The 23,004-nt window shown below is 47.9% G+C and overlaps 3 protein-coding genes across 3 annotated transcripts; 2 read left to right on the top strand and 1 right to left on the bottom strand.

Annotated features, from left to right (window-relative positions):
- Positions 1–1,116: 1,116 nt before the first annotated feature.
- LOC103678613 (olfactory receptor 13C7-like) lies at positions 1,117–2,123 on the bottom strand. The gene has a single exon (XM_040631398.1). It carries the CDS (start codon positions 2,062–2,064, stop codon positions 1,117–1,119), a length of 948 nt encoding a protein of 315 aa, XP_040487332.1. The 5' UTR covers positions 2,065–2,123.
- A 9,566-nt stretch (positions 2,124–11,689) lies between these two features.
- Positions 11,690–12,724, top strand: LOC103678466 (olfactory receptor 13C7-like). The gene has a single exon (XM_008707814.1). The coding sequence runs from the start codon at positions 11,768–11,770 to the stop codon at positions 12,722–12,724; it is 957 nt and encodes a 318-aa protein (XP_008706036.1). The 5' UTR covers positions 11,690–11,767.
- A 4,654-nt stretch (positions 12,725–17,378) lies between these two features.
- Positions 17,379–19,176, top strand: LOC103678612 (olfactory receptor 13C7-like). The gene has a single exon (XM_008708004.2). It carries the CDS (start codon positions 18,220–18,222, stop codon positions 19,174–19,176), a length of 957 nt encoding a protein of 318 aa, XP_008706226.2. The 5' UTR covers positions 17,379–18,219.
- The last annotated feature ends 3,828 nt before the right edge of the window (positions 19,177–23,004 follow it).

Genomic DNA, 23,004 nt, shown 5'->3' with positions numbered 1-23,004 from the left:
GAGTCAAGAGAATCTCAGAGCAAAGGAGCTAGAGCCTGATTAACTTTGCCTCAGGTTGGCCCTACTTTTGGATAAAACCACATCATTCTTAAACCAGGCTGAGTAAAATTCTCTCTTTTGTGCTGTCAAAGGTCTCTCACCCAATATGACCTCCATCCTCCAAGCTGTTATGGCTGCTACCCAAGAGCCCCAGCCTGTAGCCCCCCAGCCCGTCACGCATCCCAGCTGTGCCATAACCAACTCTTACTAATGGCTGATGATAGCTGTGCAATTGAGGATTATTATAACCCTTTGCTTTCCCCAAAACATTTTTTGGACTTCCTTATTGTCTGGACACCCGCATAGGAGTGTTTGATGCTGTGAGTCATGTAGTTTGTGTGGGGAACAAGAGATTGAGAGCTGCTGCCTCCCAGCCACGGATACCGCATCAGTGCGTGATTGCAGCTGGGGTGTGGGGAGGAGAGTGCAAACATCTCTGTGCCTCCTCAGAGAGTTCCACACTCAAGGTAAGAGTCCTCTTTTCCTGGTGATAAGATGTAAGGTGAATTCTTGCCACGGTGCTATCAGCCAACATGCTGTGATGGTATAGATGATATTTTTCATGTTATTCTTACTGAACACAGGCCTCTAGGATAATGCCAAAGCGTGTACAGTGATTAGCAGTTCTACATGGGGCCTCACAGTACATTCTAAGAGCCCAGGTCTACTAAAACCAGATTCTGTGTTTGTCTCTTAACGTTGCACACACCACACCAATGAGGCTTCTCGGACATGCACCAGTTTCTGGTGGCAGAGAATCTAAGATTTCGCTAGCATAAAATAGCTACGATACGATGTCGCTGTGGTTGTGCACAAAGCCAACAACTAGCTAACATTTCTAGAAATATGAAGGCTCTTTCCTTCTAGGGTCATAGACAGAAGCTTCCATTAACTATGGAACAATGGGTGGGTAGATAGAGAACCAGTTTACTTTTTAGTCTTAGTCCCATGGTCTACAGCATGGACCTTAGGAAACTCCCTTCTCTATACTGGGTCACCATTTCCCCATGAATACAATGAGGAGTTTGGAGGTCTTGCATTCTGGCAGCCTGGAAATCATTGACAGTCACTCAGGTGTTATTGACGTACCAGGTTCCTCACAGCAGCCTTCACGTCCTTGTTCCTGAGGCTGTAGATGATGGGGTTGAGCATGGGGGTCACCACCCCATAGAAGAGGGAGGTGAGCTTGTCTGAAAGGTCCTGCTTGTCTGCCCCGAGGGGGTCCTTGGATTTGGGTTTCCCATACATGAAGAGGATGGTCCCATAGAAGACGACCACCACTGTGAGGTGGGCGGAGCAGGTGGAGAAGGCTTTTTTCCTCCCCTCAGCTGAGGGGATCCTCAGGATGGTAGCAATGATGAACACATAAGAGACAGAGATGAACAGAACTGGGACCCCCAGGAAGATCACATTGGCCACGACCATGCTGATCACATTGATGGAGATGTCAGCACAGGCCAACTTCAGGACAGCCAGGATCTCACAGGTGAAGTGGTTGATGACATTGTCCCCACAGAAGGGCAGTCTCATAGCCTGGGACGTCTGAACTACAGAGTTGGTGATACCAGCTGCCCAGGAGCCGACAGCCATGGGCACGTAGGCAGCCTTGCTCATGACCACAGGGTACCTCAGGGGGTTACAGATGGCCACATAGCGATCAAATGCCATCATGCCCAGAAGCACACACTCTGTGGCTCCCATGGCAAAGGAGAGAAACATCTGCACGGCACAGGCTGAGAAGGGTATGGTTTTCCTGGGGGTCAGGAAGCTGTCAAGAATGAGGGGGACTGATGAGGTTGTGTAGCAGATGTCCAGGAAGGAGAGGTTCCCCAGAAAGAAGTACATGGGCGTGTGCAGGCGGGAGTCAAGGACAGTCACCAGGATGAGGACCCCGTTGCCCAGCAGGATCACCAGGTACACGGACAGGATGAGCACAAAGAATGTTTTCTCCAGCCTTGGGTGGGCTGAGAGTCCCAGGAGGATGAACCCCCCCACAGGGGAGGTCTGATTGGTACGGCTGTCCATGGTGCGGCTGCTCTGTCACCTGCGGGAACTCTGCTGTCAATTTCAGCATTCTCTGACTCCAAAAGTGCCTGGGCAGCGGGGCAAAAATCCCCACCCTGCTGAGCAACTGGACAATAGCTCTGACAATTTGGTCATCTCTATAGGATTCTAGGGAAAATGTAGTAGAGAATAATATTTAACTTCTGCTTCCAGTAAGAAAGAAGCGTTAAATTGGACTAACTCTCCTGCATATGACAATTAAAAAAAAAAAAAAAACCCTACACAACCACATAAAACATCCGTATACAGCATTGGTGAGGTTGTAAGACAGTAAAGGATCATAGGGTCATGATTCTGGGAATCATGGAATTCTGGGAATCGGGAATTCAGAGAAGTCCAGCATTTGAGGCCATGAGTCAATGGAGGCACGTGCAGCATCTCGAGGTAGCTACTGAGAAGCTAGGAAGCACTGCGGACGGCCTTCTGAAGGTGGGGGACAGGGTTTGAAGTGCAAGGCTCACTGTGAAGGGCCTCTCAGTCAACTTCCTCCCTTTGGTAGGGGATCCCCAAGGGCAGCCCCAAAGAGTCAGAATCAGAAGGAGACCCTTTTTTTTACAGGCGTTGTAGATCGGCTTCTACTCTGCACAAGCCCTGAAATTGGTTTGAGGTGGTCCCCGATTTTTGGTGCTTCCCAAATCAGAAGCAAATATAAACCCATGCTGAAGGAAAGTAACGTCGCCCCAGTCTTCTAAATCACTTCCATAAAGAATTGTGCAAAGACACCATCTGGCACACATTAAAAAAAGAATAAGGCATGCAGGAGTCAAGACGGCATAAATGAAAACCAACAGAGAATCAAGCATCGCTTTTCTTGGGACCAAGGGGAGCCGACTGCCCGTCTGCCCTGGTGCCGCCTGCTGGGAGAATCCGCTCGGGCCGCAGCGCCGAGGTCCTAACAACCTGTTGATCCTCTGGTGCGTTTGGGGCAGCAAATGGGCCTCTTGTGCACCGTGGCCACACTATGGGGAATTCTGACTGAATGTCCCTTCTCCCTGAGACTGTTCACAAAGCCCCGAGTCCCACTCTGCCAGCTCTTCTTTCTGGAAAGCTTGAATCTCTCCTCAGACTTCTAAGAGCTCCCCAAACTGGGACTGATTCTGGACCAGTTAAAAAAGAACAAACTTGTAGGCAACATTGAGGGTGTTGGGCATTCCGTTTTACCTGTTCCGTATCTAAAACATTCATGAACTTTCCATCCAGCTCGCCAAGTGCTCTCAGCAATCCAGCCCCTTCCTCAGTTACGCAGGGCACATCTGCCTGGGGAGCTCTGAGACACTCTTCCATTGGTTCTTAGCATTGGAGCTGTGAGCAAGTAAGTGCCATCAAAATTCAGCTCAGGGTCACAGACGTTTATTGAGCACGTGCTCTGGGCCGGGCATCATTCTGGGGGGTGGGAGCCCAACAATGAAAGGCACAGCCCATGACCTCAAAGAGCTCAAAATCTAGTGGTGAAGATAGTCATGCAAATAGTCATGCCAACGAGTAAGCACATCAGTAGTAGCGGCAACCACAATAATCACGCTAATGCTGACAGTGGGCCTTAGGATTTAGCTAGCAACGTGCCCCCTTTCCAACGCAGACAGCCCCTTCCACCTTGTCCTGGTCCTCCAGCCTGCGCCCGGCTCCCCCAGTGACGTGGGGCACTGCACCTCCTGACGAGGCTCATTCGCTTTGAAGTACTTTCACCCTGGACTGAGCTGAAATCTGCTCCTTTGCAACTTTAATCCCTCTTCCAAGTTGCAGGCCTCCAAATACCTACAAATCACTTGGCTTCAACATGAAGATAAACAAGAGTCGATCTCCCTTTTTCTCCTAGCATCTTAAAAGCATTGATCTATCTCTTTGAGGCAAACGGACCATCCAGGAATTGACAAGGTTGCTCAGTACTGAGAATGGCCCCCAGCCTGGGGCTGGCTCCGGTGCCCAGGACACACTACTACTTGTGACGTCCGTCCTGGGGCAGTAAATCGGTCCCTGAGTTGGCCAGTCCTCTCCCAAGAACCTGGATCATGTGAAGAAAATATTCCCTTTATGCCATTATCACCAGACCCAGAAACATGGCTCATTATTATTACTGCACTTTGGATTCTTAACTACAGAAAAGACTATGAGCTGTGTGGTCCTGGGCGAGTCCTGCCCCCTCTGTATGAACTGGGCTGAGGCCAGATGATCTCTCTTAGAGACTGTTGCAGTTTGCTGGGTCTACGTGAGTCCATGAGAATAACACCATACCAATGAAGGGGCTTCTCCCCTTCCACTACAATCAAGTCTGACGACAGAAATGTAGCTTGCTAATGAAAATTTTGATATGATCAAAACCTGCACTTACCTGGATCAGAAACATGGTGAACACAACTGATCCATTCGTTTCCTAAGGGTTGGGAAGAGGCCACAGGTCATAAGTAGCAACACTGGGTCTGAAGTGCCAGGGTGAGGGCTCAGAACGTGTGACAAGGAAGGTGAGGGGTCCAGCCGGTCCTCTCCCCTCCACCTGCCTCCTGTGCTCAGGGCACAGTCTCCAAAGGACTGGCCATCGCATTTAGGAGATAATTTAAATTCTAGCATGTTCTTTGGGACCATTTTAGTCCCTGAAGTCATTTAAAGTTTGGAAAGTGAGCGGTACCCAGTTTAGAAACTTTGTATCCTTCTGGGATAACATCCCCAAGATCCAATTATGCTGAAGGCACTGGAGGAAGTTTGTTGCCTGCTTGCTTCCCGCCCTCCCCCCCCTTCTTCCCTCTGAGCACCATAATCCTGTTAAGACAGTCCTACAGCCTGCTGGGCAGTGATTCCAGGACTCATCCTGACTCCCAAGTCTTTTCTCCTGTGCTCTGGCCAAGCCCCGTCACCCCAAGTCTGTGCTTATGCAGTGGTTTTAGGAGTCTGAGTTGAAGACTTTTTTTTTTTTTTAAGAGATTGTATTTACTTATTAGAGAGAAAGAGAGGGAGGGAGAGAGAGTTTGCGAGCAGGGGCAGGGACAGAGGGAGAAGGAGGCTCCCCCTGAGCAGGGAGGCCCTGATGTGGGGCTTAGTCCCAGGACCCTGGGATCATGACCTGAGCCGAAGACAGACCTTAACTGACTGAGCCGCCCAGACGCCCCCTGAGTGGAAGATTTATACTTTCCGTTTAAATTTTCAACTTGTTGAATTAGGCCCCTTGAAGCAACCTGCTGCATTCTTCCTCAATCCTCACCCAGCCTCCATTTAAATCACTATCCTTTCCACTTCCTGTCATGTGTGCATGTGCTCTGAAACCTCCTGGAAGTCAATGACAGACTGTGGCCAAGAGCAGGGGTGGGTCCACAGGATGGGCACATTTTTTATTCGGCCAACAATCACGGAGTGTGAGCACGGAAGGCAGAGATGTGCCTAGCAACCGCGGTCTCCGCCTCCTGGACTGCGCCCTCTAGTGGCAAGAGGGGAACATGGAAAGAAATGGCCAAGGGAGGAAGTGCAGTAGGCGGGGAAGAGAATGCCCAGATGCTGGGAGGCCCCAGAGGGAGGCAGGGGTCAGACTCCTGGGATGAGGGGGATGATCCACAGCCCATCCTGTGCTGGAGCTGTTTGCCACTTGTGTACATTTCTTCCCAACTCCCATTCAGTGACTTTGTTGGTTGCTTGAAATTGGCCATCGTGGGAGTGTTTACACCACAGAAATCAGCAAATGCTCCAGACCAGGGCTTTTTGACCTGGAGATCCTGCTGTTAAACCTTGACCAGAACACCCCTGGAGTGCATGAGTGGCAACTGACCTGACAAAGGGGAGTGGGAATCATTCCAGGAAGAAGCAGCTGCATAAACAAAGATACAGAATGAGAAGGAGCCCCAGGGTGGCCAGCAGTGCAGTATTGCTGGGGCACAAGGGCAGGTGCTGCTGATGGGAAGGAAGGCAGGACTGGACTCTAGTTGGTCTTTGGGGGCATCCTGAGAAGTTAGGACTTACTCCTGTAAGGGCTACAGAGGCATTTAGGGAGTTTAAGTAAAGGTCTGATGTGGTCAAATTTACATCTGAGGTTGATCCTTCTGGACACTGTGTGGGGGAAGATTGGGGGCAGGAGGACAGAACTAAACAGACAGGAAAACACTAAAAGGCAAGTGAAGATAAGGACGTTAACTGAGAAGGGATGGGGGGATGAAGAGAGAGGTTCAAGAAATGTTTGGTGGATACAAAATACAATACTAGAGCTTGGATGCATATAGCAGGCAGGAAAGAAGGTAGAGTCACTATTTCCAGCTCAGATGATGGGTGGATGATGGTGACAGCACTGAAGTAGAGAAGACTGACCGAGTTGCTGGTTTTAGGAGAGAAGATGAATTCATTTTGGGGTATAGGTGTTTGGTAGAGATGGGAGAGATGTCTGCGCTGGAGACCCGCCGACTAAACATCTAGAGTGGCTGGAGCCCTGGGCTTGCTGGCACTGCTCTGCCGTCTCTGGATACAACTGCGACTGTACTACCGTAAGAGATGGTTGGCAGTCCCGGAAATGCAAATTCAGAGTAGCTACAGGATTTCCTTTACCTCTGGGCCGCTAACGTCCCACTACACTACTGTGAGAACCCTCTGAGAAAGTGAATCTCCAGGATAGAAAGACCCCAGAGAACAGTGACCCAGAGGGGGTCCGCAGGGGGTGAAGGGTCAGGAGTTAGGGGCAAACAAGCCTGAAAGAGCACTGACTCCAGAACAGAGGAATTCTAGGCAGCTGCTCTGATCGTTCACAAGAAATCCCTCCCTCCTCTTAGATTCCAATTCTAGGAAAAGTCTAGATGGACCCGTGCTGCTCAGACATTAGCATGCATCAGAATCACCCAGAGGACTTGTTAAACAGAAATTAGAAAAACACAGACCACACAAATAGAGATTTGGCACACACTGGCAGAGATTGATTCTGTAGGTCCAGGGAGGGGCCCAGGAATCTGCATCATTAACAAGTTGCCAGGTGATGCCAGTGCTGTCTGTAGTCTCACTTGAGGAGCACTGAGCTAGACCTCTTATTAACTCCGTGTGTGGGATCCCAGGGCATTGAGATTAGAAGTATTGCTGAAAATGTCTCTCTTCATTTCTCCTCACTGCCTAGGGAAACTCTAGTCAGACCAGCCAGGGAATATTTGGGTTTTAATTGGCCAAGACAAAGCTTTGTGTGTCAGAAATACCCTTATTCCATGTGTTTGGGTGCGTGTTAATGTGAGTTTGCCAAAGATGAGTGGAGTTGACCAACGTGGTAGTCCAAATCCCAGCAACTCCAGCATTTTCTAGGGAGATATCTGCTTATTGTGGCTTCCTGGGGACAAATGTGGACATGACATCCCATGGAATTCACAAGGCTTGTGACCAGATCACTCGTCAAAACTTTTCAATCTTACTCAAAAACACTTTGAGATTCTTTCAGGAATTATTCTAGCACATTCTCTGTGAAGGCAAAAAAGAACCACCACCATTTTGAGATAAAACCAGGACCGGAATCAGGTGCTATAAGGTCAGAGAAACAGAACTTCCCCTAAAGAGGGAAAAGGGAAGAGGCAGGAGGGAGAAGTTGTCTCCATGGTAGGTGAGAGGGCCAAGGCTTTGCCTGTTCATGGAAAGAAGACCACTCATGCGGCAAGCACTAAGTGGAGATACAAGTGTATAATTTTTGAAGTCCGAATGTTGGATTATCTAAACAATATTTGTCTGATTCGCTGCTTCATGCCAGCAAGCCTCACTTACTGGATATACCCATGTTCTCCTGCCCCTCACATCCTCACATTGTTTCCATGCTTTGTACCATGGAGCACTTAGGCCTCAGGACTCACCTGACTAGACCAGGTGGACACCAGTTCTAGGGTAGTTAACGTGCGAGCTCTCTGGTGGCCTATACTAGATGACGACTAACCAAACCCTTTAGATCTGTCTCTCAGGAGCTTGAACTCAAAAGACCAGGCTGCAGTCAGCAGCTGGTGTAAGGAGGAAGGAGAGGAAGGAGAAACCACAGTAACGCAGGTGGTTAGGCCTGAGAAGAAGCCAGAGCCGTGGTAAGCTGAAGTCGAGTCAGAGGGAAGAGAGTCGGGGGCAATTAGTCCCAGCTGGAGTAAGTCCAGAGTGGTTGAGTCTCCCACGTGGTAGAGCCCTAGAGGTGGGGGACACAGAGCTCTGCCACAGAGGGGCCAGTGGGAGCCACCCAGATTGACATTCCAGTGCCTGTCCAACCATAAGGCCCACGTACACAAACCCTATAACATCCCCTCAGCCTAAAACCAAGAGTGAAAGAGGGACAGGCTCCCAGAAGTTCGGGGGCAGAGGTCAAAGATGTTAGACATCATGAATCCAAGGCTGGAGCCCAGCGATGGAGGGTCCCCCACCTGCTCACATCCAAGTGTCCCTCACACTTACCTCAAGGGATCTTGCGGAGCATCAGGTAAGACAAGGTTAAAGAAATAGTTATAAATTGATGGTAACTCTTCTTAATATCGACATCTCATCATCATCTCAAATATAACAAATCCAATAATCCATAAACTCCTCAATCACAGGAACTATTTCTTAGTCGCATCTTTATTACTAGTAACCAATGAGCTGGGGACAAAAGAGGTACAAAAACTGTACACTGAAATGTCGGAAATAACGCTGCAGCCACCCAATCCCTACCAGCCCGGACAGGCTCTCCTCCACGTCACTGGCCGGTTCCCAAGATCTGGGATTTGAGCCACTGTTGATTTTTCTCTCTCCTGCCTCTCTCCCAGATCGACCTCTAAATCCTATCATTTCCTCCTCCTGAATGTCTCCCTGGGCCCCTCTCTCCCCCACCCTTGTTATTTTCATCCTAGGTAAGTTCCGCATAGCCCTCCTGTGCACAGCCCCCTGGACGGCTTAGTGGCCCTCAGTCATGCCTCGCTCTCTAGATATTTCTGCTATGCCAGCATTCTCTGAAGACAAAGACCCATTCCTGGTCATCATGTCCCCCATTTCTACTCTTTGGTACTTGGCACAAGGCTTGGTACGTATGACGTGTTCATAGCAGTTGTTCAGAGTGGTTGTTGAGATAGACAGAGAGAGAGAGAGAATGAACGCCGGGTCATGGGTCACTGAGTGGAGGAGAGGAGGTGCCTGGTTGGCAGGGAATCTGTTTGGCTCAAAGTTCCTGGAATATTTGAATCACGGAGGCCCAGCTCTTCTTCCTTCCAGGCTCTCTGAGGGCAATGAGAGAGCGTCTTGGACCCATTGTTGTGATCCAAACCCAGGGAAACTCTGATTACCTGGCCAGAGAATGTTCTAAGCTGAGATTTCCTTGTAGTGAGAGGGGGGCATTGGGTAGACTTCACAACATTGCCTAATTGGGTCTGTGGGAGTGAAGTCTAAATTCTGAGCCTCTCTCCAAACTTTAAATTGCTTCTGGGATAAGGCCTGGCCCCAAAGCAACCCAGCCTTAATTCCTGAGAGAGTCATCATGGGGCCCTCTAGAGAAAGTGTGGAGCACAGAGAAGAGGGTGCTGGGCCCAGGAGCCAGGCATGGCTTGCCAACCCACCCTGGGATACAGCCTCCTCTGGGCTGAGGCTCCTGGCTGGGTCTCAGCCTTGAGAGTCAGCCTTTGTCTCCTTGTCTCACTGAACCCCAAGGTCAGGCAAAGGCACTGTGAGTAGCTGGGGCTTCTATGGGCCGTGACTTGTGGCTGCACTTTGGACCCCTCTATACCCAGGGTCATTTAGAGACCCCAGGAAGTCAGACGACAGTTAACAATGTGCCCATGTTAAGAACGTGTATCCTTGTTGCTGGAGCAGCTCTGAGAGATAAGGTCTGTATGGCCTGCTTGGTTATGGCTTTGGTAGCACCCAGATAGGCAGGTGACACCAGAGACAGTCATTTCTCCTTGCTCCTGTAAACTGGCAGCCTCCCCACTCCGGGCCTCCCTTCCTGCGAGCCGCTGATCCAGCCTAGACGTCACCCCATGCTGGGTAAGTGCCAGGGGATGTCTATGGCCAGCTCTTCGCCAGCTGGGAAGGAAGAAAAGAGGCTGATGCAGAGTGTTGTGCAGGGTGGTGGTGGGGGTGGGGTGGGGGGAGGACTGGGCTGGGGGACAAGACAACTATTTCCAAAGCTCTGTGGCCAGGGAGCAGGTCTGTTTTGCATGAGCCCAGAGGAGTCTTAGGGCCAGTGGAGGAAGGAAGAAGTGAGAAAAAGGGCAGATATCAACAGCCCAGCTTCCTGACAACAATATGTTGTTTCAGTGTTGAAGCAGAGGCAGAGAAATCACTTCCTGAAGAGAGGATCTCTGTAACAGGTGGGTTAGACAAGGGGACTGGACTGGTTTAATAGCTGAAGATTCTGCCAAGCCTCAAATTCTGTACTCCCTGGTACTAACGGAACCTTTCTCTAAAAACGATTCTCTGTCCTTTAATTCCACATATCCCGAGATAAGCTCTTCTGAGCGTTGTGTCATTACCAATTCGAAAAAGCACCCCTTCTTCAGGGCCACGTGCAATTCACAAACCTCTCTCCAGACCTCAGTTCCTCCACCTTTAAACTAAGAGGTCGGTGATTCCCGAGACTGGTGTGGATCAGAATACATGAGGAGCATTTCTTTAAAAAGCAAGCAAACAAGAAACTAATCTCTAAGATCATGTACAAATGTAGGACCCAGCAATCTGTATTTTTAACCGGCAGTCACGCCGTTCTGGGCGCCCTGCTGCAGACCCTGAAGACATCTGGTGTTCCTAATCTCGTAGAAGTAAAATTGTGATGATCTTCAGCGTGGCGTTGGAAGCTTCTGGGAAGCTGAGTAGATTTACATGTGACGAAGTCTGCAAAGCATCTAAGTGGCACTGGAAGGCATGTGATTCAAGGCCCCACTCAACCTACCCTAAGGATGTGAATTATGAATGGCCTTTGACCATCAGGTACGATTTTATTCCTTGGGCCCAACTTCCAGAGAAGCAGAGGCGCAGACAGGTCAGCTGTGGTCACAGAAGGCAACACACAAGGCCTGCTCTTCAGGCTTCTGGAGACTTCGGTGGGAGTTCCATGGGGTAGGCTCCAGAAATTCAATTTGGTCAGATTTTTCAGAGAAGAGGGCTAAGATCAGATAAACTGATTTACACTCACTAAACTCACAGAATACTGAAGTGTAAACCAGATACTGTATAAGAAATCAAACTATTCAAGATATAAGTAACTTTATGTTTTCAAGCCAGTACCTTCTCTTTCTATAAGACTGTGCTGGAAGTCCAATTATAATAGAAACTGGCCGCGCAAAGAGGAACTAGATCCATAGGAATGGGCCACATGACATCAATGGCCAGTGTCACTGAGCTGTGCTAGTTTGAGGTCCCAATTATATGACAGAGACAGAGTTATTCAGAGGCCCCAGGTTCCCTGTAAAGTGTTGAAGACACACAGCATATGCAGACATACAATTTTTGCCTCAGGTATATTAATATCATTGACTAGACAGAAATGTCTTTTATTTTATTACGTTTTTTTTAGTTTTCCAGGTTCTGCATTTCATGCTTTGGACCGATACACAGCCTAACTTCAGATAGCTTGGTCTTTTAGTTGAATCCCACAGTTTAAGTTTATTTACAATTTTAGGGACATCATATTGTGATCCCTGTGTACGGACGCAAGCAAGCCATCAAAAAAACCAACACGTATTTCTGCCTTCAGTATTTTTAGGGATAAAGGAGAGAGTTTGAAATGGAAGCATCCAACCAATCTGCTGTGACAGAGTTTGTCTTGCTGGGGCTCTCAGCCCATCCAAAACTAGAGAAAACGTTCTTTGTACTCATCCTGTCCGTGTACCTGGTGATCCTGCTGGGCAACGGGGTCCTCATCCTGGTGACCGTCCTTGACTCCCGCCTGCACACGCCCATGTACTTCTTCCTGGGGAACCTCTCCTTCCTGGACATCTGCTACACAACCTCCTCAGTCCCTCTAGTCCTGGATGGCTTCCTCACTCCCAGGAAAACCATCTCCTTCTCCGCCTGTGCTGTGCAGATGTTTCTCTCCTTTGCCATGGGAGCCACAGAGTGTGTGCTTCTGGGCATGATGGCGTTTGATCGCTATGTGGCCATCTGTAACCCCCTGAGGTACCCTGTGGTCATGAGCAAGGCTGCCTACATGCCCATGGCTGTCAGCTCCTGGGTGGCTGGTGGAGTCAATTCCTTGGTGCAGATCTCTCTTGCAGTACAATTACTCTTCTGTGGGGACAATGTCATCAACCACTTCATCTGTGAGATCCTGGCTGTCCTGAAGTTGGCCTGTGCTGACATTTCCATCAACGTGATCAGTATGGGGGTGGCCAATGTGATCTTCCTGGGGGTCCCAGTTCTGTTCATCTCTGTCTCCTACATCTTCATCCTCTCCACCATCTTGAAGATCCCCTCAGCTGAGGGGAGGAAGAAGGCCTTCTCCACCTGCTCTGCCCACCTCACTGTGGTGGTCATCTTCTATGGGACTATTCTGTTCATGTATGCGAAGCCGAAATCTAAGGACCCGCTGGGGGCAGACAAGCAGGATGTTTCGGACAAGCTCATCTCCCTCTTCTATGGACTTCTGACTCCCATGCTCAACCCCATCATCTACAGCCTGAGGAACAAGGATGTTAAGAGCGCTGTGAGGTACCTGGTGGCTCGGAAGCACTTCACCCAGTGACAGTGGGATATGTCGTGACCCACACTGATTCACTTGAGAAATTCAGTGCATATTAATACTAGGTGAGGGGCAAAGTGAGTTCAGAGCCATGCTGCTCAAAGTGTGGTAGCTAGCATCACCTGGAGCTTTTTACACATGCAGAATCTCGGGGCCAGTTCCAGACCTACTGAATCGGAATCGACACGTTAACGAGATCCCTCAGGGGATTCATATGCACATTAAACCTTGAGAAGTATTGGTTACAGGTGTGTAGTGGATGCTGTGGTGGGTGTGTCACCCAGACCCCACTCCCACCCCACCCAGGACTGAAGCTCCTCTTTCCCCAGCTGTTGGGAGTGTTGGTAGCAGACAGAATTCAGTTGAGTTCCTGTGCTGGCTTGCCCTTGGCCCATGAGAGTTATGGGCAGTTCAAGTCTGCCCTCTGAGCTCAGTCCTCCTTCTTTCACCTCCACCCCATAAGAGCTCTCCCCAGTAAACATCCTGCGTGAAAATCTCCCCAGCAGATTTTTCCTGGGAAAGTTTACCTGCAACAGAGAACAATTGTCACATCTCAGCACTGGCTGAGTGAGCTGTGCGTGTGACTGGCCCACGTCCTTCTCAGGTGTCTCCTGCACCCTGGTTGCCAAGGATAGTAACTGGGTGAATTCCTTTTGTTCAAGGAAAAAATTATTCCCCAAAAATGATTTGCTAAGTTAAATTCCTATAAATGGATCTTAATATGTATTTACTGTACCAGTGTCTTTACTCCCGAGCAGAGTCAGCAGAGCCGTTTGACCCCCTGCGCATGAGGGTGCTGTAGTCAGCTCTATGGGGTGTTCGCCAGGTACAAAGGTGTTTGAGGTCCGGAGAACATGTTGGCTCTTAACTACAAAACCAACAAACAAAAACCCTTAAAAAATCTTAATAGTTGTTTATTTACATGCCTTAAAAGGGGAGCATTATGTCAACCTCAGTAATTGGTAAGTGATTGTATTTTAAAGATTTATTTATTTTACAGAGAAAGAGAGAGAGCAAGAGCACGGGGTGGGGGAGGGGCAGATGGAGATGGAGAAAGAGTCCCAAGCAGACTCCATGATGAGCCCAGAGCCTGAGGTGGGGCTCAATCTCACGACCCTGAGATTAGGACCTGAGTCAAAACCTAGAGTCAGATGCTTAACTGACCATGCCACCCAGGCGCCCCATTATTTTAGAACAATCTGTAGTTACTTTCACTTTGCAAGAATCCCCAGAGTTTTTATGCTTATTTTTGAGAAGTCATAGAATTATAAACAGAGTCACTTGTAGGCCAAATAATTTAAAGAACAGAAGTAGAAACATCATTATAAAATACCACAAAATTATACTTCAAGTGGGATGCAGGTGCATTTTGACATGATTGGGGTGGGACCTTCTAAAGTAAGAATGTCCAGGTGAGGGGGGCAGTCTTGAGATGGACCCGATAGTTCCAGATGTATTTGTCTTCAGTGCCTAAAAATGTACTTAGCGTACAGGTGCTAAAGAAGACACACAGACGTCTCTCCCCAACTTCCTCTCAACATTCTCTTCTCCCCCCGCACTCCTTGTGCTCACAGAGATGTGGTATGTGGCTTGTAGACTTCTGGAGAAGGTCTAAGTGAGGACGTGAGGGTGAAACTTTCTCTTAAGAGAAAATCCAAACACGCCAGTCCCTAGCCTGAAGCCTGCGGTGGTCTGTGGGTTATAGAGATCCCCAGCCAGGGGGCTCCAGGGCTGCTTCTCCTCAGTCTTCGTGAAAATGACACCATTGGTGGAGAGGGGCTGAACCCACACTCTGTAATGAGATCTTTGTGCATTTCCCCCGTGGTAACATGGACCATGATGTCTACCCGGATGTTGGGGATATACAATGAACCCCGATACCAAATTCCATCTTCTTACCAAGGGAGAATTAGTACCCAAGGTCTTTCTTTCTTTTTTTTTTTTTTTTAAGATTTTATTTATTTATTTGACAGAGAGAGAGACAGCCAGCGAGAGAGGGAACACAAGCAGGGGGAGTGGGAGAGGAAGAAGCAGGCTCCTAGCGGAAGAGCCTGATGTGGGGCTCGATCCCAGAACGCTGGGATCACGCCCTGAGCTGAAGGCAGACGCTTAATGACTGCGCCACCCAGGTGCCACCCAAGGTCTTTCATTAGCAAATTCAGCCTCCAGATAAGTCTTTAGCAGTTGCTTTTGATAGATTAGGCTTCAATCCAAGGCTCCCCTACCTCCTCCCTGCCTTCCCCCTCATCAACTTCTAAGGGAAAATTCCTGTCCTCTGGCCCTGCTGAGCAGGCATTGCCAAGCTCCATGCTGCCTGACTCTCACCTCCTGGACCCCAGTTGAGGTTCCTGAAGGATTCTCCGTTCCCCATCACCAAAGATCTCTAACTAATAGAAGCTCTTAGGAAAATGCTAGTTACCTCGTTCCCTGCCTGGCCTGTGACTCCAGACCTGCTTCTAAGGCTGAATGTTGTTGTTCTCTCACCAAGCCCAGAGTTCTCTTCTGCCCTCGTGCCCTCTGCTGCAATCCGTAATCCTTGCTCCCTGAGTTACTATAGCATGGCAGGACGCAGGAAGAGTTGCTTCCTAGTTGGGACCTAAACTGCCTTGACTTCCGTCCTCTGACTCTTGTCTACTCTGGGCTCCCATACGGCTTAGAGGCACCGGGAAATCATCTCTCAGACCGTAGCTGTCACTGGGAACTTTCTGGAAATCAGAGGTGCCACCCTTGTCATTTCTGCCCTCTTTCTAGTGCCTGGTGCTGGCCTGTGGTACATGTCTGTTGCTTCCTGTCTTTGAGGGCAAGGGCTAGAGCTTGTCAGCCCTGGACGAGTGCCGAGGGACAGAAGTGGGGCTCAGCTCGTGGGGCATGAGGATGCCCGGTGTGTCTGCCAGGGCCTAGGCATAGCTTCCACCTCTTGTTTGGACAGTTAGCCTTGCAAAGACAAGCGCAGGCCCCCTCTAGCAGATACCATTGTGGTAAAAGCACAGTCAGAACTTAGTCATCTCCTCTACTTCTGGGAAGGTTGGCAAGGAGACGATGGGAATTTTCTAATCTAAGGGACATCTCTTCATAATGAGAATTAGGATTTACATAGTGTTGTCTACAACTTCTTTAATTGGGTTCATAGGACACAGGCCCTAAACTCCTATGAGGCCTTCACCAAACTTTAAATTGCTTCTGGGATTAAACTGGCCCCAAACACCCAGAACTCTAAATTGCTCCATGGTTCTTTGACGGAGCCTATGGAGAGAGGGCAAGCGGCATAGAGCAAAGTGTGTCTGCTCCAAGCACGCAGGCTGGGCATGACTGTCAGGACCACCGGGAAACAGCAACTTGAGATGTCCTTCTTGCTATTATCTCACCGGACATGGAGAAGGCCAGGAAAGGGAACAGGGAGAGCCTCTTAGGCTATGGCCAACCCTGAATATTCTTTACCTTGCTGTGAAATTTGAAGGAACCACTTAGCTCCAAGGTAGCTAAAGAGAACTGGCTGCACGTTTCCAGGCCCGGCCTCAACAGATAGAGCTGGACAGGGGATGGTGACGGTGGGCAATTGAAGCAATCACCTCTAAAGCCAGAAGCCTTCCAGCATCCTTCCTGCCATGAAACCTTCTGTCCAGGTAAGCTCCTGACTCCACCATGGCCTCGTCCCCATACTGGATATAGAGCGAGTTCTCTCTCTGGCCAGAACTTCTCCAAATAGGTGGGAGAGGAAAAAAGATGGTTGTGAGTGGGGACTTGGTCACAGCTCTCATGTCTATGAAGGGCTTTTATAAGGGAAGGGAGCGGGCATGTCCTGGGAGCCTAGGCCAGTGTGGTGGCGGGGCTGGGGGTATGGTGTGGGGATGACCTTAGAAGAATAAAGTTGTGCTTAATGTAAGGGAAAACTTTCCAACAATCAAGGCTGTATGACAAAGGAATGATACAACATAGCTCAGGGTGTTCAAAGCAGAAATGGGAAAATGGCATTTCACAGATGTTCATACAACGGAGGGGAAAGAGGCAAACCAGTTATGTTACAACATTCCTGCCGAGTCTGAGAGTCTCCAGCCAATGGTACTGATGTCTCTAAAAACATAACTTTTTTTTTTCCCCAAATGCTCCCAATGCCCACAGTTACTCTCTTCTGATAATTGCATGAGGCTAGCTTCAGACTGGCAGCAATAGTGTAAGAGTCACAGACACAGTGTGTGAAGTCCAGGGACGCCCCCTCGCCCAAGCTCTGTTACAAGGCGGATACCTTAGAGAAAGGTGTGGCATCCCTATTTTTCATGAGTGTCCTAGGAAAAGCAAGGATGACCAGGATTTCATAATGGATCTTTTGCTCCTCAGTAGACCTGCTCTGGTACAACAGGGGAGCACTTGTGAGCTTCTGTTTCCTCATGTTTAACATGAGAAGCCAAGGCTTAAGGTTTTCTCTAATGTATTGGATTTACTGGTCTACGCAACTGGAGTACATCCTATGTGCAATGCCTCTTTGGAGCGACCGCTCTGCAAGGCTGCATAGAATTGTCTGCTTTTCTTTGGGGTAGAAAGCATTATTGCGGCATTGCCATGGCTTTAATGGTCAACTCAGATACAGAAGGGTTTGAGTGGGGAGTTGTAGCCTACAGAGCAGCCTCAAAAGCATAGAGCCTGGTCACAAAATCGCAGATGCTCACGCTGGGAGGCATGAGGGACATTTGTCCTTGGATTTTGTTCCTGCTCCCCAGCCCTGGGAGCTGGAGAACTGCAGTGCTGTGGACAAAGGCCACGGTTACAGAGGAGGGATGTGGAAGTGTTTCCATTAGGGTCTCTCTGAACTATTAGCCAGATATTCCCTATTGACAGCACAATGACTGGAGATCACCAACCAAACTCACAAGAAATGAAGTATAAACCCGACATCAAGTAACAAAGTAAACGCTAGGCAGCTCTTCATGTTCCTGGCCTCTGCCCATCACATTCTGTCCATGTAGGACTCCATGTGGAGCCAAATTATAGTCAGAAAATTATTATACAAACACAGAATTAGAGCCAGGGGAGTGAGTGAGGTGATGTCAGTGGTTAACATCACTGAGTACGACAGCTTGAAGCCCCCAAGGACACTGCAGGGACAATTATGGGCGGGCAGGGCTGGCCAGAAGAGCCAGTCAGTGCTCTGGACCCACGCGTGCAGCACACCCTCAGGGTCCCCCTTTCATGGTTCCCATATAGACCGTTCCTTCAAGTGTGTCAATACTATCGATCTGGCTAAAGTTCTGTCATATATCATGGTTTGGTTAGGTTTCCAGGGTCTGCTCTTCCTGCTTTTCATTTGGTATATCCTGACTTTTAAGGTAATTTCAGTGGACAATGATTTTTATGACTTTGATGCTGCTACTACACGTTGGCATGTCAAAGGATAAACTTAACTTTAAGTTCTAGAAGGATCTCATTGTGACCCCACATATTGATTCTTATAAACATGTGTTTGCTGCCATCAGTTTTCCTAAGGGTAGAAAAGAGAATTTAAAATGGAAGTGGCCAACCAATCTATTCTGGCAGGATTTGTCTTGCTGGGGCTCTCAGATCAGCCAAAGCTTGAGAAAACGTTCTTTGTGCTCATCCTGTCCATGTACCTGGTGATCCTGCTGGGCAACGGGGTCCTCATCCTGGTGACCATTCTTGACTCCCGCCTGCACACGCCCATGTACTTCTTCCTGGGGAACCTCTCCTTCCTGGATATCTGCTACACAACCTCTTCCATCCCTCTAGTCCTGGATGGCTTTGTCACTCCCAGGACAACCATCTCCTTCTCAGCCTGTGCTGTGCAGATGTTTCTCTCCTTTGCCTTGGGAGCCACAGAGTGTGTGCTTCTGGGCATGATGGCGTTTGATCGCTATGTGGCCATCTGTAACCCCCTGAGGTACCCTATGGTCATGAGCAAGGCTGCCTACGTGCCCATGGCTGTCAGCTCCTGGGTGGCTGGTGGAGCCAATTCCTTGGTGCAGATCTCTCTTGCAGTACAATTACCCTTCTGTGGGGACAAGGTCATCAACCACTTTACCTGTGAGATCCTGGCTGTCCTGAAGTTGGCCTGTGCTGACATCTCCATCAACGTGATCAGTATGGGGGTGGCCAATGTGATCTTCCTGGGGGTCCCAGTTCTGTTCATCTCTGTCTCCTACATCTTCATCCTCTCCACCATCTTGAAGATCCCCTCAGCTGAGGGGAGGAAGAAGGCCTTCTCCACCTGCTCTGCCCACCTCACTGTGGTGGTCATCTTCTATGGGACTATTCTGTTCATGTATGCGAAGCCGAAATCTAAGGACCCGCTGGGGGCAGACAAGCAGGATGTTTCGGACAAGCTCATCTCCCTCTTCTATGGAGTACTGACTCCCATGCTCAACCCCATCATTTATAGCCTCAGAAACAAGGATGTTAAGACCGCTGCGAAGACCCTGGTGAGTCAGAAATGCTTTGCCCAGTGAGAGTGGGAGGAAGCAGCATATCTTGTGGTTCTGTGCACACGGTTCCCATAGGAAATGGCTACTTCATAAGCATAGATTTGTTCGGTGGTCCCACACAACAGTTTCATCACAAAACTGCCCAAACAAAGCACATCAGGATGGGGCTTTCCTGAATGTCTGACAATGGAACACCAAGCCTTTCAAATGAAGAGGGGTTGTGTTAAATCACCCAGAAACGAGGATAAGTGACTATTAAATTTTATTTTTATTATGAAAAAATAAGTAAAAACTAAAACTTTGAAAGAAAAACATACTTTCCTTGTTCATGTGCGGACCAGCTGCAGTTCGTATGTGCCATTATGTTGTTTTCTGCTCTACCGCGCAATGGGGAGGGAGGGTGGCAGTGAGGAAAAGTCACTTCTTAATTGTTGTCCAAACTGAAAGCCAACCTGCCATTTTGGAAAATCACCAACACCAAGACATCCCAAATGACACCATTTCACCCTGCAAGGAGCCCAGAGTGTTTCCTGTTTAATTATTTCCTGCTTAATATACTAGAACCAACTTTGGAAAACTCCTTCTTCTTTTACTGTACATAAAGCACATCTATTCCTACCCAAACTTGTGAAGGAGGACTTTGTGTCAACACTAATCAAACTCCAGATATTGTAGAACAAGAACAAAATTTCTAGCACTCTCGAGTTCATTATTACTACAATGCAAAGTTTATATTCTGAGTCCTTTTATTTCCCTGGAATTGATGTTTGCAACCATCCAGACCCCAATGGTCAAACTCAGTTTCCTCTCTGTCTTCAGGATTTGGACTGGATACTGGCACCAACTGCTAAAAATCTACTTGTAATTACCCTGGTGGTTAAGAGCATGGACTTTGGAGCCTGACTGATGTGAAGGTGCCTCTGCCTGTGTAATTTCAGGTATATTAAAAAAAAAACTACTTAATCTTGTAGACTCTTCGTTTTCTAATTTGCAAAATGGAGATAATTAAGCTAACCCCATAGAGTTGTTGTGAGGATTAAATTAAAATAAAGTGTGCGCGCACACACACACACGCGCGCACACACGCACGCGCGCGCACACGCGCACACACACGCACACACACGCGCGCACACACGCACACACACGCGCACACACATGCGCACACACACGCACGCACACACGCGTGCACGCACACACATATAAAATGCACAATGGCTAACAAAGAATATCTTCCCAATTGATAAACGAACATTATTCTTATTACAGAAATATGTTAAATAACTCCTCTGTGGAAGCCTTATGACGTTTGAAGACAAAGTTCAATTCCGCCTTCTGTCTAACTGAATCAATTCTAATTTATTATTATAGCACATTTCTGTTTGGCTTTCTAGCTTATGAGCCAACAATCCCATTTCTCTGGGCATTTTTCCCAGTCACCTCTCTTCTTTATCCACATAGATGAGGTACTCATGTCTGTGCTGTGTGACACTGACCTTGCCTAAACCAATCAGATTCTTTCCGCCAGGTTTTGGGGATTGTTGTGAGTAGCCAGGGAGTGAGTCACTGGATCCATAACAGACAAACTTAGGGGTTTTGGGGTCATGTGTTTGCCCATGTGTACTGGGGTGGTAAAGAGAAACCAGGTCTGCAAAGAGCCAAGATGATGAGGGCATCCTCATATGTCCCCAGTTCTTGGTTTCCAATTTTCCCCAGGCTTGGCGCATATTCCTGCACTTTCGCTTCTAAAGGACACTCCTCTATATACTAGATTCTATTTTTCACAAATCTAGATTAAGTTACTTTCTTTGAAGGAGGGCAACAAAAGTTATATCTAATATGATTACTAACTTGTGTAAAGTAGATATTCTCTATAGTGTGCCTTGTGCAAAAAGAGTGCCAGGCTATAATGCACAGCAGAAATCTTATAGAACTCAGTTTTAAAACAACTGTTGTTAGCTCAATATGTAATGCTTCTTGTAATCAATTACTCCCTTTCTGCCACAATGGCTTTTCCCTCTGTGGATCCTATCACCTGCAAATTTGGAACATGTCCAGAAGGTCTAGGTTCAAATCCCTGCCCTCCCACATAGAGCTGAGAGACCAAGAGTGCATTCTCTGCTCTTGAAGAATTTCCGGTATATTGTTCCATACAATGAAGCAGGAGTACTAAATCTCAGGTGACACCCACCTGTGGATTTCCTTCCATCTGTGATTCCATTCTTTGGTGGAAGAATCCCTCTCTGTCTTATAGCAGTATTTCAGTATTTGGAACTGAGTCCGGTTTCTCTCACTTCTTTAGCTGTTCATGTGCTAGGAGCATCTTCAGAACCTCCTTCTTCTCCACTAGGCTCAACAACCAAACAGAACTCGGGGACTCAGGGAGCTGATGTCATCCAACCCCTGTCATTGGTACAATGAACAGAGCAGCCATGATTGCAGGAGGCCATTTGCTAAACAGCAGGGTCTCATTCACAAAGGCTGACGTAGACCAACCCTCATTCCAAGAGACTAATCAGCCACTTGGTGGTAAGCTGATTGCATTCGGCCATTTCCATTCTGAAAGGGCAGTGATTCGTCTTGATTAAAATCAACACGTCTTCTGAGTATGGGTTACCTTTCCTCTCTGTAGGGCATCAGCCAACACCACCATCTGAAAACTCACAGAGGATTTGATTTAATGACAGGGGATCCTGCATAATATCTCTCTTGGCCAAGACTCACTTAGTAAAGTTGGTATAGCTGTGAGATCATGATTATGCGCTCCACTGATCCTTCCATACACTGCACCATCCAGAAGTAGCTGGCCCAAGAGAGTGACATAATGGCCTTATGAAAGCACAGCTAAGGCACCAGCTTAGAGATAATACTCTTCAAGAATGGGGCACCACCCTCCAGAATGTAGGATGAACCCTAAATCAATGACCGTTTTATTGTACTGTGTTCCCAACAGGCAAAATACATGGTCCAGGAATCAAGGGTAGTAGCAAGAATAGCCCTGGTTACGTCACCTCCAGTTACCTACTGGGGGAATTTGTGCTTTCAGTCACTGTAACTCTAGGCTTTATAGGTCTAAGGATCCTAGTTCCTAACGGAGGGTTGCTTCCACCAGGGGACACAGAAAGAGCCTCATTAAATATTTGTAGCACTTAATTGAATTATAACTTATATACCATAAAATTCACCTACTGTAAGGTATAGTTCAATGATTTTTGATAAATCTTTACAGTTGTGCAATTATCGCTACAAACCAATTTTAGAATATATATATCATTCAAAAAGTCTCTCATGCCCATTTGCAGTCAATCCCCAACTCCAGCCCCAGGTACCTACTAATCAACTCATTTCTGGAAAGATTTGCCTTTTCTAGAAATTTAGATAAGTGGAACCATGCAATATGTAGACTTTTGTGTCTGGCGTCTTTCATTTAGCATGTTTTTGAGACTCGTCCAGTCATAACACGTATCAGCCGTCTCCTTTTTGCTACAAAGAAGTGTTACATGGATCTACCACATTGTGTTTATCCATTCATCGATGGACACTTGGATTTTTCCGGTTTTTGGCTATCGTGAATAATGCTACTATGAACATTCAAGTACAGAACTTTGTTTGGAATTGGTGGGTCACACGGTACAAATGTGTTTAACTCTAAGAAACTGCTAAACTATTTTCCGAAGTGGCTGTATCATTTTAAATGACCACAATGTACGACATGTCTAGTTTCTCTACGTCCTTACCAACCCTTGGTGTTAAAGTCTTTTCAATGCAGCTCTTGTAGTGGATGTGTCTTAGTATCTCAGTGTAGTTGTAATTTGCATTTCCCTGATGGCTACTAATGTTGAACATCTTTTCATG

This window comes from Ursus maritimus, unplaced genomic scaffold (assembly GCF_017311325.1).
Source record: "Ursus maritimus isolate PB19 unplaced genomic scaffold, ASM1731132v1 scaffold_17, whole genome shotgun sequence".
Lineage (NCBI taxonomy): Eukaryota > Metazoa > Chordata > Mammalia > Carnivora > Ursidae > Ursus > Ursus maritimus.
Note: the sequence above shows the minus strand (reverse complement) of the source record. Positions and strands in the feature narration are given on the sequence as shown.

Bases quoted from the DNA above. Each gene is read 5' to 3' on its own strand.
- LOC103678466 (XM_008707814.1), top strand. From the start codon at position 11,768: ATGGAAGCATCCAACCAATCTGCTGTGACAGAGTTTGTCTTGCTGGGG.
- LOC103678613 (XM_040631398.1), bottom strand. From the start codon at position 2,064: ATGGACAGCCGTACCAATCAGACCTCCCCTGTGGGGGGGTTCATCCTC.
- LOC103678612 (XM_008708004.2), top strand. From the start codon at position 18,220: ATGGAAGTGGCCAACCAATCTATTCTGGCAGGATTTGTCTTGCTGGGG.